Here is a 13,589-nt window from a genome sequence, read left to right on the forward strand (position 1 = left end):
CAATATTATTTTCAAATAATATCCCTGCAATGCAGGATAGAGCCAAAATTTACTCCTACAGCATAATTTCAATGATTATTTCATGAAAAGATCTTTCTAGAAGTTGATTACAATAATACTTCTTGATTCCTTCTGAAATGTTTCATAAACTAAGTTAAAAAACATCAAGCTAGTCTACTCTCAATGGAAGAATTTTCCAGTGTACCTTTTTAACATGCATTACCAAACCATTGTAAGAAAAAGGAAATGGAAATTTTTCTGATACTGGAATACAGACACGAAGTACTGAGAGCGCTATACCGGCCTGTGTGGGTTTTTAAAATAAGAATGTACTGCACCACTGTTATCAACTGAAACAGTTTTTACTAAGTGCACAAGTGTTTTATCAACCATCCACTTATTTTGGCAGCAAAGCACAAAACAAAACAAACACACTCAACAATCCTTGTCTTGATCAGCAATTACTACAATCAAGGGCTTCCCTTTTTCTTGCCAAATATTGCTCTATGAATAGACAATTCCTCTCTTTTTATTGGGTGACAGCTGTGTGGAACATTCCATTAGTTTGACATCTCCAGGCTCCCTGTTGCATAATTGCTACTTCTTTTTTAATGTTTCAACACAGGTGTGGCTCTATAAAGTTAACTGACAATGCTAAACTGCAGTTTTCTTCAGTCTGTTTACATGGCACATGTTGAAGAAATTGCATGCAATTCTTTGTGTTCAAGTGCTACCTTATAAAGCAAATGCTAAGTGTAATAATATTTCTAGTCAAAAGGTCAGTATAGAATTTAAGAGATACCCTTTACACTTTCTGTGTAAAACTTCATGTGGTGGATGCTATAGAAGGAAAACAATATTTTTTTATTTCTATAGTGGTCTTAGATCTCAAATTTATGCAATATTAGAAGTACCCAAGAACCTGAAAATAATCTATTCACATTTTTCACTTGTTAACAACGTGATAGTAATCAGGATTTAAATATACTATTACTAAGTAAAGCTTCTTTAAAAACAGTTTAAATTTACTCTTAGATATAAGAACATTGGTTAAAATTATAGAAGTCACCAGAATTTACAAAATTCCTTCTCTTCTTGACACACCACCAGTTTTCCAAGACAGAAGCATTAAGACGTACAGGTGGTAAATGTATGTCATTGATTTAAACGTAAGTCTGGCAAGGACATTTAGCAACTCCCTCCTCCCTTATTTCTGGTCACTCTTCCAGCACAAGATCTTCCTAAAACTATGTAACTCAGCTCACACCTTGCTTGCTGACAAGTAGTTGGAAGAAGCAAAGCTCTCTCTAGAGTTCCAGCCTTGTTCCTCTGGGTAATAGATTTCAAGACCAATACGAAGATGACCTACCCCAGAAGTGGAGTAGATAACCTTTAAAGCCCTCTTAGCTACAGTGAGGTCAATAAAACATTTTCAATCATTAATAACTCAAACAAACCATAATACTAATGTTATGTGAGTTAATATCCTATTGCTTGTATCCACTATAGATCTGCAGAAACTTCAGAGTACTCAAACTAATGAATATTTTAATTAAATTGATAAACTGCCTGGGTATCAGTGAATCCTTACCTGTCTTCTCTTTGAATGGAAGCGAGTAATATCCAGCATGCTCCTGTCCACAGGCTGTGAGGAAAAAAGTCACACGTCAGTGGAAAAAAGATCTCCAATGAAGTTGCTATGCAATAGAAGAGAAGGCAGTTTTAGAGGCCAACTTACAGAAGACAATGGAGAAACAACAGAAGATGGAATCCTTTTAGCATCCTGTTGGATAAATATTAAAGTAAGTTAAACTCTATTAAGAATGTTTTCACCCAATATGGTATAGGTAAGTTTAGAATGTGTTATATGCTCTTGGCACTGCAACACAACAGAGTAAAAAGAGCCATTTACTGCTAAAGGACTTGACATCTTCTCCAGAGATTGCAAGATGCGCCGTGCTGTGGAACTTGTCACTCCATAGGATTGCACATTTGCTTGCTTTGCTTTCATCTGTCTTCTGACAGGTGTCTGAAAAGTTAACATGATAAATGTTAGACTTCAACATTAATATATTTGTTTCAGGACAACAAGTGTTGGATCCCAATATTTTAGAAAAGATGTGGGAAATAAAGCCCTAGGAGCTCAATGAGAACCTACTGAAGAAAATGGGAGCCTCCTGGCTTCACAGAAGAGTTGACCTGTCCCCCAGTGTGCGAGAAATATGGGACTAAATGATGTCTTAAATTACTTCAATTCCTATTATTTAAATAAAATGTAAAAAGTTCACAAAGAAGAAAATAATGGGCTTACTATCTTCTTTGAAGGGCAGGAAAGAGAATTTAAGAGACTATTACAAGTCACTTCTGAAGAAGATACTTTGATTAAGCAAGAAGTCTAATTAAGATGACTCACTACACTGTCATGTAAGTTTATGTACACCATAATCAGGAATTCCACTTTTTAGTTTATCTTTTAAATTGTTTTGAGTTTATAGTTTGCTACTATACTGCCTTTCAATTTCTTTGAGAAACCTTTCTATTTACAACTCCCTTTGCCAGAGGCTCCACCCTGTCTCTTCCATAGAAGCAAGGTGTGGTGCCTGGAATCGGTGGGGGATGTGGAGTACCAGGTAAACACCCTACTCCCATTCCTCTCACACCTCCCTTGCCCCCCAACCCTGCCCACCCGGCAACACTTTAATCCAGCAGACCCTGTTTCCCAGGGTTGCCAAATTAAAGAGGTTCAAGTGTATAAAAACTGTGCAAGAGTGTGAATATGTACTGGACAAGCAGTGGTTGCTCAACAATAGTTTTAAACTGAGATGTCAGTTTGATAAGCAACTATTAATCAGCAACAGTCCCACAAGTTAGTTAGCTCATGAAATTTACCTTTAAAACTGAAAGCTTTCTAGGTTAAAAACTTCTATAAGTGACAGTTTCTTCCCATTGCTAAATGTCAGTGACATCTCCAGAATACTATATGCTCCACTACTGAAGTATTATATAAAAAAATTGCTATCATATCTGCATATTTTCAAGATAAATTCTTATTTTACGTTTCAGTTACTCTCCCCTGCCCATATTAGCACTGTTTCTCTTACCTGATAAGGAGTAATTCGTATTTTAGACTGCCTTGCTGCTGCAGCTGCACCACCGTAAGTGGTTTTTCCAGGGTAAAATGGAGAATCCCCAAGCTGGCTTGTCTTAAGGACAGAAGCATTACCAAGTGACTGCAGTGAGACATATAAAGATGACAGTTAGGAAAACGGACACAAAACCAATGTGATTACAACTTATATTGTGCAGTACTCACAGGGGATAGAGCTCCAAAAGCAGATAAGTTGAATGCAGGTTTTTTAGAGCTGGTAGCAGAATGTTGAGAGAGAGAATGAGATCGTTCAGCCTCTGTGGACCAGAGAGGTGGTACTGATGTGTTTTTTGAAACTGCTATATCTGACAAAAGGACACATTGTGTACATAAGTCATCATATAAACTTTAAGTTAATTAACAAATGCAGAAAATTGGAAAACAAAACAGCATCCAGGAAACATAATAAAATCCAATATTTTTAAACCTGCACTATTCTACCCTTCATGGCACATACATATCTATATACAGTGCTTTTTTTGTAACTTTTTTTCTCTCTTTCTTTCAACAAACCACACCACACCACTCCGGAAAAGTTGTTGAGCAAAGAAAGAAAGAAAGAAAGGCCAAAATGCAGTCGCAGCCTCTTTAAGAGCCAAAACTCCATGCTAGGAGCCAGGAAAAAAACGCTTTGCATCCCGATCAGGCTTCCGTCAGGAGACAAGCGGTGCTAGGAAAACAGGTGCCGGTACGCGCAAGGAAAAATCCCATTCATTTACTGTGAACTGGGAAAATACATGACAGTACACCATACCAGGCCATACCGTCACAAAAAAAGCACTGTCGACAGACAGACAAACAGCGTATAATGGCAATATAATCTGCATCAGAAAGTAGGTACACTATCATCCCTGAACCCAATCCCTGTTCATAAAAGTGCATACAAAATGAGCCCTTGTTATAGGAATTCACAGAACTAAATAGAACTGAACAATACTGATGGATTTACTATCAAGTGGTATTTTTTCTTTCTGAAGACGACAGAAGGAAATTATAAAACATGGGGATTGATAATCAGATACCAAGTCCTTCACGCATCAATGGTTCAAGACTAGTCCAGGTCAGAAATGACTCACTCATAAGTCTGGTAACTGTTTAGTTATCAATCTGAAGAGAGATAATGTTACTATCAAGCATTCCATAAAAAAAAAAAGCACCAGCATTCTTACTGGGAAATTCAAATAGGCCAAGATGCAATAGCATGGAAGCAACAATCCACACCAGGGGTTCCCAAACTTTTTGACACAGGGACCAGTAAATCCATTCATGAGCTTTTGGAGGACAGATAACAATCATTTGCATATTCATTAAGCAAATGACGAATATTCAAATAAGTTGTTTCTGGTCCTCCCAAAGCCCTCGGTGCCAGCTTTAGCAAAGCTTTTGATACGGTCACCCACAATATACTTGCGAGAAAGTTAAGGGAATATGGATTGGATAAATGGACTGTAAGATGGACAGAAAGCTGGCTAGACCAGGGTTTTCCAAACTTTTTACTTTATTTGGAACCCATTTTTTTTCAGTACTGTTTTTTACAGCCCAAAAATAAACACGCATATAAAAAAAGAATTAAAAATGAATAAATTGTCAGTGTTTCACTTGGCTGCATTCTCCGACCAGCCTGGGCCAGGGCTTGGGGGACCCAGCGCTGCATGGGCATTCCAGGAGGTAGGAGCAGATTGGGGTTAGGGTATCTGGCGAGGAGGGAGGGTGCAAGGGGGGATAGGGTTGCCAGGTGTCCAGTTTTGTACTGGACAGTCAGGTATTTGAGGGTTCTGTCGGGGAAACAAATTGAGAAAATACCAGACATATAAAGTGTTCGGTATTTTCTAATTAGTTAAGTTTTATTATTATTAGGTGTATCAGTCCGTAGCTGCGAACTGCCTGGCTGGTAGATGTGCTCATGCTACGTGAGTGTGTCTACCAGCCAGGCAGTTCACAACTACTTGAGGGAGGGTATTGGGGGGGAGAGGGAGGGAAAATGGAATCCCTGGCGCCGGATTCACTTATGTGCCCAGGTCAGTCCCGCTTCCCGCTGGCCGATTCACTCCCCCTCCCTCACTTCTCCTCCCGATCTCCCCTGGTCAGCCCCACTGCCCCGTGTAGCCCTGCTTCCGGTGGCTGGTTCTCCCGTCCTCCTCCTCCCGATCTCCCCGGCCAGCCCCCTTGCCCTCCCCCCCGGCCAGCCCTGCTTCCGCCGCCCGCCCCAATCTCCGCCGGACAGCCCCGCTGCCCCCAACCCTGCTTCCCAACAGCCGGTTGCCCCCCCCCCCCAACACCTCCTCCCAGCCCGCCCCGTTCCACTCCCCTCCCAGCAGCCATGCTGAGACCTGGTTTTTTTTTTTCCCCGCAGCCCAGTCCCGGGCCGTGCCCCATAGTTTGGGAAACGCTGATATACACCCTTAAAAACAGCTCCACCAGAAAGGGATTGAGCAATGTTAGAGGATAGTATGTGGAAACCTGCAATATAGCTGCCTGTGCTACCCAATGCTTATTCTGAAGATAAAGGACCTCAGTCTACAAGTGTCCAAAATTAAATTTTTTACTTAAAAACATTGAGTTAATGCTGTTTCTTAGTGATTGCAGTGTTCACGAAACGTGACAGACTTGTTAGCATTAAAAACTGAAGTCTTCCTTCCAAAAAAAATAAAGCACAAGCAGTGCACAAGCCTCCCCCACACAACCCTGAACATATGCTTCAGCCTGGACCTGCAGAACACCCTCAACCCACTATAAGGATTTCCATTCCCATTCCATACTGAATTACATTGGTTATTTTGATGTAAACATCTATTTAAGAGGAATGGATTGAGACGACCACCTTATTTCAGAAGTAGAAAGAGCTGTCGGTCACTATTACATCACCTAAATTATAAGCTAGGTGAAAGGCTCATCAAAAATTACTTAGAGTATTAAATTGCTATTAATCAGCTAATCAGCACTAAGCAGTCCCAGCTCAAACCATCTCTGAGAGCTATCACCGCTGTGGCTCTGCCTTTTAAATGTAGTAAGAGCCACTAGACATTTAAAAGGCAGAGGTGCAACTTGAGACACAGCACAAGCAGGGACAGAAGCAGTTCCCACTCGCGCCAGGTCCCTGACTGCTGCAGCTGTGCACCTCTACCTCCCTTGCCCTGCACCGCAGAGACAATGCTGGGGGGAACCAGCTTTAAGCCAGCTCTCCTCACTCACCCAGCACCAGCTCCTGTTCCCCACCAGCTACTTTTGATACAGAGGCAGCAAACGGGGGGGGGGGGGGGATGGGGAGGAGAGATAATGCGAGTAGTCAACTCGACTACTCTTTTACATCCCTAATTACTATGTGATGTAATATATCAGATACTAAAACCAAATTTAAATTCTTAAATACAAGATATACATCTAAATAACTGGCACTAACAAATTTTGTATTTACTAGGGTGACACTGCATATTAAACAAATTCAATTTATTTATTCTATGAAATATCATATAGGGTAGATAAGACCATGACAGAATGAAAGTTACCTTTATCAGATGCTCTAGAAGAGAAACCACTAGTAGTTGAGATGTTATCATCATCATGCTGAGAGGTAGAATCTTTGATTTCTTTTACAAGGGAGAGTCCAGAACTGCCAATTGCAAATGCAGAAGATGTAGAGGGCTGACAATGTGGTGACGGGGAATCCAACATAGTGCAATTCAAATGACTCCGATGAAGAGAGGGTCTTGTTAACACATCTGAGAAATTTAATGCAGATCTACTCGTGGAAGGTTCTAAAGAGGAATTTAAACACAATTAGTATTCTATTAGGTAAGGTGAAGTGTACAAGTAGAGTCCTGCATGGATATAAAATTTGTATCCATGTCTGTATCCACAAAAATGAGCCACAGATATCTGCACTGACATTCACGGTTGTGAACACCCCAGCTATAGAGCAGATATATGCAAATTTGTAGGGTTCTAGATTTAAAAAATCTGTATCCACATCTATATCCACAAAAAATGAACTGTAAATTCATGAATGCAGATACCCACAGAAATTGCAGGGCTCTATGTATAAGCACACAGAAGTTGAGAGCTGTTTTCCATCAACAGTCTTTCTACTGCCAAGAACAAAAATAGAGATAAGCCAAATTTAACTTCTTCCTCACCCATACAGGGTTTCACTTAACTGTCTGATGACAGCAGCAACATTTACATACAAATATTTAACCCATTGCACCACTAAACAAAGTATTAACAGTCACTTGATTATATGCACTAAAAGTTCTTTTTTTGGTATATTCGCTAAATTTTATCACACAGGCTCTCCTTACAGATAAAAAATGTTGTATCCTTGCCATCAGTTATTTCTTGGATTTAACATATAGAGGATACAAACCTCTTTGTTTGTGTGACACTGATGCTACTCTAGCAACCAGATGAGCAACTTCTCAAACAAATCAGAAGGTCTGTGAAGTTCTGAAAGGCTATAGGTGGATTAGGTCTTATAGTTCTTTATGAATGAGATGACTATTACAGTGTATTTTATGGAATGTTCTAAAAGGAACCTGAGGCCTCTCTCAGAAGTTCTAGGAAAGAAGATGCTATTGATATCAGAATATACGGATTAGCTCAGCATCACGAATCATGGTGAATCATGGTCACTAAACAGTCGACACACTTTCCAGCAGATTTTTATGACAACATCTTGGAGAGAAATTATATATGTACCAGGATGAAGGTCCAGTTTGGGAAAGCTCATCTGTGCTTCAGGTGAACAGTTCCTGAAAGCTGATATATGGAGTTTTTTGCAGTTCAAGTAATTAAGATTTATTAGTGGCATCCCCTAATGATCCCACAAATGGCTGAAGGTTCTGGACAGCAGCATAATTCCTAATCCTTTGAGTTGTTTGAGTAAGTCAGCAGTGTGGTAGTCCTTGTTGAAAAGTTCTGTAAGTACTTTTCCACCCAATATAATGCGCGTACCTAACTCCTGAAGACATCCCCTGTTCCTTTACGAAAACTTGCTCTCTAGTGAAGGACTGATGGTGCTGCAAATTTTCTCATTTGCCATTAAAGTCTTCTTCATATGGAGTTGCTAGCAGAGGCAACTAACTTTTGCCAATCTGAGAATGTACATGATGAATGTACATGAATGATCTCCTTACCTAGGCTAGCAGTTTTGGTGATCACCTCCATGGCAAACATTTGTAATACATGCTCTCAAATGGGAGTATCTGGATAGGACTGGACTGCAAACCGGAAGAACTACTGTCATGTCATGTCAACCTTGTCTTGTTTATAGGTATCTTAATTTTAAGATAATTAAGAACTAACCTGAATTTACCACCTGTATTACTGATCAAACGAGTCTGGATTAAAAAGGGCAGGACTCCGAGGAGACTACCTTCCACTCATTCTAGGTCTGCTCACCAGTGTCTTGTTTTAGGAACTATGAAACATAATGAATGTTTCTATGGTAATGAGATAAGAGCTTTTCATCTAAAGGTCTTCTGTTTATAAAAGCAATCCATCTTACTTGTGAATAAAAATCATGGCTATTTGACAAGTATTTAATGGATTATGTGAGACAGGCTCCTTTCCTATAGGACAATCCTCAGAGAACTCAGGAAGACAATGTTACAAATGCCATGTCTGCACTTAAAATTGAAAAAAGTTGCTTTTGTCTCAGATTTTGTAAATCACTTTTTCTCTTATTTTCCTTTAAGTTATAATTAATTCAATAATCAGAGGGGTAGCCGTGTTAGTCTGAATCTGCAAGAACGAGAAGTCCTGCGGCACCTTATAGACTAACAGCTTTATTGGAGCATAAGCTTTCGTGGGCAAAGACCCACTTCGTCAGATGCAATAATATAAATCTATAAAGATTATTCAACTAACTGGCTACAGTTTTGACTGCATTTCACACATACCTTCTAAATTAATTCTTGTTGACTCAGGAGTGACTCTCCCATCAAACATTGGGGTATCGTCATCTGCATAACCATGATGATAGTTTACTGGAGTTTCCTGCTGGTTTGTAGGTTCACTTGCATCTACACATTCATCTTCGCTTTTATTGAAGTACCTCTGTAACCAGCCTGGTACAATATTCTTCACTGATTCTGTAACTCGGCTAATGATTCCCTGCTTTAAAAAAAAAAAAAAAAAAAGTGCTTATATTTAATTAACCCCAAGCATGAACTCAAAAATATATTTTTACATACACATCACACACATGCTAAAGACAAATGTCAGGAGAGAGCTGCTGAGAAAATAAATACAAAAAGACAAGAATTTCAAACACTTAAATAATTATATTTCTCAATGACAAATATAAAGACTACTAATTGAACAATTTATTTCCCAGTATCAGACTTTTCAGTCCCCTTGATGTTATTCTCTTACTTAATTCTCAAAACTCTGATTAAATTTCAGATGCCAAGACACTAAGCTACATTCTTTCCTCAGTGTAGTAACACCTTCTTGCTACCCCTTCTCTTAGGGCTTGTCTATACATGGAGTTGCTTTTGATTAATTCCATATGTGGAATTAATCAGCAACAGCTACATGTGCAAAGAAGCCTTTGGTCAATACAGGCAACCCCCATTTTACAACCGCCCGACTTATGACTCCCGCATTTACAACCTTTTTTTCATGCAAGATAGCTCCTAAAAATCCCCCAATTTACATCCGCAGCTCGCATTTACAACAATGTACAACGCAGACGCCACGCATCATCCCAAAACAGGAAACGCACACGGTCAGTCAGACTTGCCAGTCTGCAGCTGCTGCTTGAACTACGCATGTCTCCGCCACATTGGTCTTTATTTTTTAGTTATTTTTGTGCATTATTTGAACTATTTAGTTTAGTTTTCTTCCATTTCCATAGTCAATTTTGGTATTTTTTGGGTAAGAAATGGGTTTCTAGGAATGGAACCACCATTTATAAGATTGCGCCTACGGGAAATAAAGGTTCGACTTACGACAGCTTGACTTATGACGGTTCTCCAGGAACTAATTAGGTCATAAGTGCAGGGGTTGCCTGTATCTATATGACATGCAATTACTTCCAACAACCATAAGCCTCAAGATTTCTTGCTCATGCTATTTTAAAAAATGACATTGTATCAAAATCTATAAAATACTATGCCTTGAACAAATATATGTATTCCGTGATCACCTATAAATGTGAGTGAATAATCAATGCTGATTTATCATTCTAATATTATTGTTACTGAAAAAGCGTCATCAATTTATGATTAATTTTTGAGAGCTGAAGACATTGTGCTCCTGAACTAAACCGATGTTGAAAAGTACCTGGAGGAAACTTGGCTTCATTTCAATAGCGCCTATAGCATCAAGAATATATCTACGTTGGATTATCAAAACAATTAGTGTTCTGCTCTTCTGCTTTAGGTAAATTTCACTCAATGGCACATTTAATCTTTAAAAGCCCCCAAAGACTAATATTCTGCACTTTTTAAAATATGCAAATGCTTTTGTGTTTCCTATTTAATTAATGGCAAGGTTTATATTTTACTCTAGAAGACTATCATTTCACTACATTTGTCCATTCTTCACTTGTGTCTGACTGTTCCTTCCACTTCAAGTCATTATTTAGACACCATTTAGTAATCACTAAACAATAATTATCCATTTGCACTATCAATCAGCAGTTTTCAAATCCACTACAATTAGAAAGAGAAATGCCCTACTGAATTCAACACATTCTGAAATATGAGAAAAAAAGATGAACTAACCAGATTTACAGACCATGGTATCAAATGCTACAAACACCTTCAAAGTGTTCAGACCCTGTATAAAAAGTCCAATTTCAACACCTGGCCAATTCTATTCACTAGTCCTGCTCTTTGACCTCCTGACTCTCAAGGTCCTGATTTAGCAAAATACGTAAGTATATGCTAACTCTTAGCACCTGAATAATTCCACTGATTTTAAATAGGACTATTTAAGCATACACTTAACTAAGTACCTCATCAGTCTTATTTAAATTCAATGGGATGACTCAGACATTTAAAATTATGCTCATACTTAAGAACCTTACTTGGGTCTTGGCTTTAAGACAATTATAAAAAAAATTTCTCCCAATAGGCAGAACAAAAACCTTGCTGTACTCAACTTTCTATAATAAAAATTATTCACAGACTGAAATCAGAGAATTTCTAAGAAAAGTCTTTCAAAGCAGTTCATATAAACACTTGTGATGGAAGTTCAAATAAACAGAAAAGAGCTTGCATAACTTTCCTGGATAGCTTTTTTCTGCAGAAAAAGTTTCACAGCTGATTGATTTAAAAAAAAAGTATCATTCCAGCTTTCCTTACTTAAATACAGAATCTTGTTTACAAATAGACTCATAAAGATCACAATGGACACACAAATGTATACAATACATAATCAATACTTACTGATAAGACAGCACATGGCATCTTATATTGAACAAACCCTAAACCTCAGCTTCCCTACAAAGGATAGTTGACTGTATCCAAATCACACAAAGAAACAGACTAAATTATAATGTAGTTATGCAGTTCACTGAGACTATTTCACTCAAACAGTACTTTGAAAATGGAAATTCAGAGGACTCGAAAAAATTCACAACTGTCAATTCAGCAAAAATCAATGAGACTTGTGGCAGGCCATTAGGGATGTTGTTGTTAAAAGAGTAAACTGAAGATTCAAACTACTTGTCTGAGAAAGAAAAGCCATTTCAGATTACTTTTAAGTCAAGTCAAATGGACTAGCAAACAAGGATCCTCCCAGAACAGCAGATTTCAGAGTTAACAACTTTAAATTTTTCTTTCACAACCACATGAGCTAAAAACACAACTTTTGTTTCACAGTAAAGTTTCCTATCCAGGAGCTGGAACCCTAGACACATATCAACAGTGCAAACATAAGAACATAAGAATGGCCGTACTGGGTCAGACCAAAGGTCCATCTAGCCCAATAGCCTGTCTGCCGACAGTGGCCAGCACCAGATGCTCCAGAGGGAGTGGACCGAAGACAATGATCAAACGATTTGTCTTGTGCCATCCATCTCCAGCCTCTGACAAACAGAGGCCAGGGACACCATTTCTATTCCCTTGGCTAATAGCCTTTTGTGGACCTAACCTCCATGAAATTATCTAGCTTCTCTTTAAACTCTGTTATAGTCCTAGCCTCCTCTGGCAAGGAGTTCCACAGGTTGACTATGCGCTGTGTGTAGAAGAACTTTCTTTTATTGGTTTTAAACCTGCTACCCATTAATTTCATTTGGTGTCCTCTAGTTCTTCTATTATGGGAACTAATAAATAACTTTTCTTTATTCACCCTCTCCAAACCACTCATGATTTTATAGACCTCCATCATATTCCCCCTCAGTCTCCTCTTTTCTAAACTGAAAAGTCCCAGGGTATGTCTACACTACAAAGTTAGTTCGAACTAACGGACGTTAGGTGCTACACTAGCGCTCCGCTAGTTCGAATTTGAATCGAACTAGCGGAGCGCTTAGTTCGAACTAGGAAAACCTCATTTTACGAGGACTAACGCCTAGTTCGAACTAGCTAGTTCGAACTAAGGGCTGTGTAGCCCTTTAGTTCGAACTAGTGGGAGGCTAGCCCTCCCCAGGTTTCCCTGGTGGCCACTCTGGCCAACACCAGGGAAACTCTATGCCCCCCTCCCGGCCCCGGACCCCTTAAAGGGGCACGGGCTGGCTACGGTGCCCGTGCCAGGTGCAAGCCTGCCAGCACCCAGCTAGCAGACCCTGCACCTGGCACGGCACAGAGCCACCCACCCGATGCCCCCCAGCCCACCCCCTCTTGCCGGGACCAGGCTGGCGGCTCCCGGGAGCTTGCCCTGGACCGCAAGAGGCGGGCACCTTCCTGGGCTAGTGCGGACATCGTGGACCTCGTCCACGATCTCCGCACTAGGCACAGGAAAGTGGCCGTCTAGGGCAGGAGAGCTGCCAGCCTGGCCACCCAGGAGCAGGTGTGCATGAAAATCAAGGGGGTCCACTGAGACCCCCGACACTGAGCCCTGAGCTTACAATGGCCGTCCTGGGTCAGACCAAAGGTCCATCTAGCCCAGTAGCCTGTCTGCCGACAGCGGCCAACCCTAGGAACCCTGGAGGGGATGGACCGAAGACAGTGACCAAGCCATTTGTCTCGTGCCATCCCTCTCCAGCCTTCCACAAACTTTGGGCAGGGACACCACTCATACCCTCTGGCTAATAGGACTCCATGGACCCAACCTCCATCACTTTATCTCACTTCCCTTTAAACTCTGTTCTAGTTGTAACCTTCACAGCCTCCTGCAGCAAGGAGTTCCACAGGTTAACTATTTGCTTTGTCAAGAAGAACAACTTTCTCTTACTAGTTTCAAGCCTGCTACCCATTCCTTTCCTTTGGTGTCCTCTAGTCCTTCTTTATGGGAACTCAGGAAGAACTTTTCTGAATGCACCCTCTCCACCCAACCC

At 40.1% G+C, this 13,589-nt stretch overlaps 1 protein-coding gene across 3 annotated transcripts in view; it reads right to left on the minus strand.

Moving 5' to 3' along the window:
* Positions 1–13,589, minus strand: part of NUP153 (nucleoporin 153) — an 81,548-nt gene that overhangs the window by 47,957 nt on the left and 20,002 nt on the right. For 2 of the 3 annotated variants that reach the window (XM_089776377.1, XM_075921222.2), the window contains exons 2-8: positions 9,046–9,262; positions 6,655–6,903; positions 3,314–3,453; positions 3,102–3,230; positions 1,913–2,029; positions 1,739–1,783; positions 1,592–1,645 (exon numbers count right to left, since the gene is read on the minus strand). In XM_089776377.1, coding sequence (XP_089632503.1) covers positions 1,592–1,645; positions 1,739–1,783; positions 1,913–2,029; positions 3,102–3,230; positions 3,314–3,453; positions 6,655–6,903; positions 9,046–9,262 — 951 coding nt within the window. The remainder of the gene's footprint in view (positions 1–1,591; positions 1,646–1,738; positions 1,784–1,912; positions 2,030–3,101; positions 3,231–3,313; positions 3,454–6,654; positions 6,904–9,045; positions 9,263–13,589) is intronic. The other variant, XM_075921223.2, reaches the window with a different exon arrangement.

Source organism: Pelodiscus sinensis, chromosome 2 (assembly GCF_052426305.1).
Source record: "Pelodiscus sinensis isolate ZL-2025 chromosome 2, ASM5242630v1, whole genome shotgun sequence".
Lineage (NCBI taxonomy): Eukaryota > Metazoa > Chordata > Testudines > Trionychidae > Pelodiscus > Pelodiscus sinensis.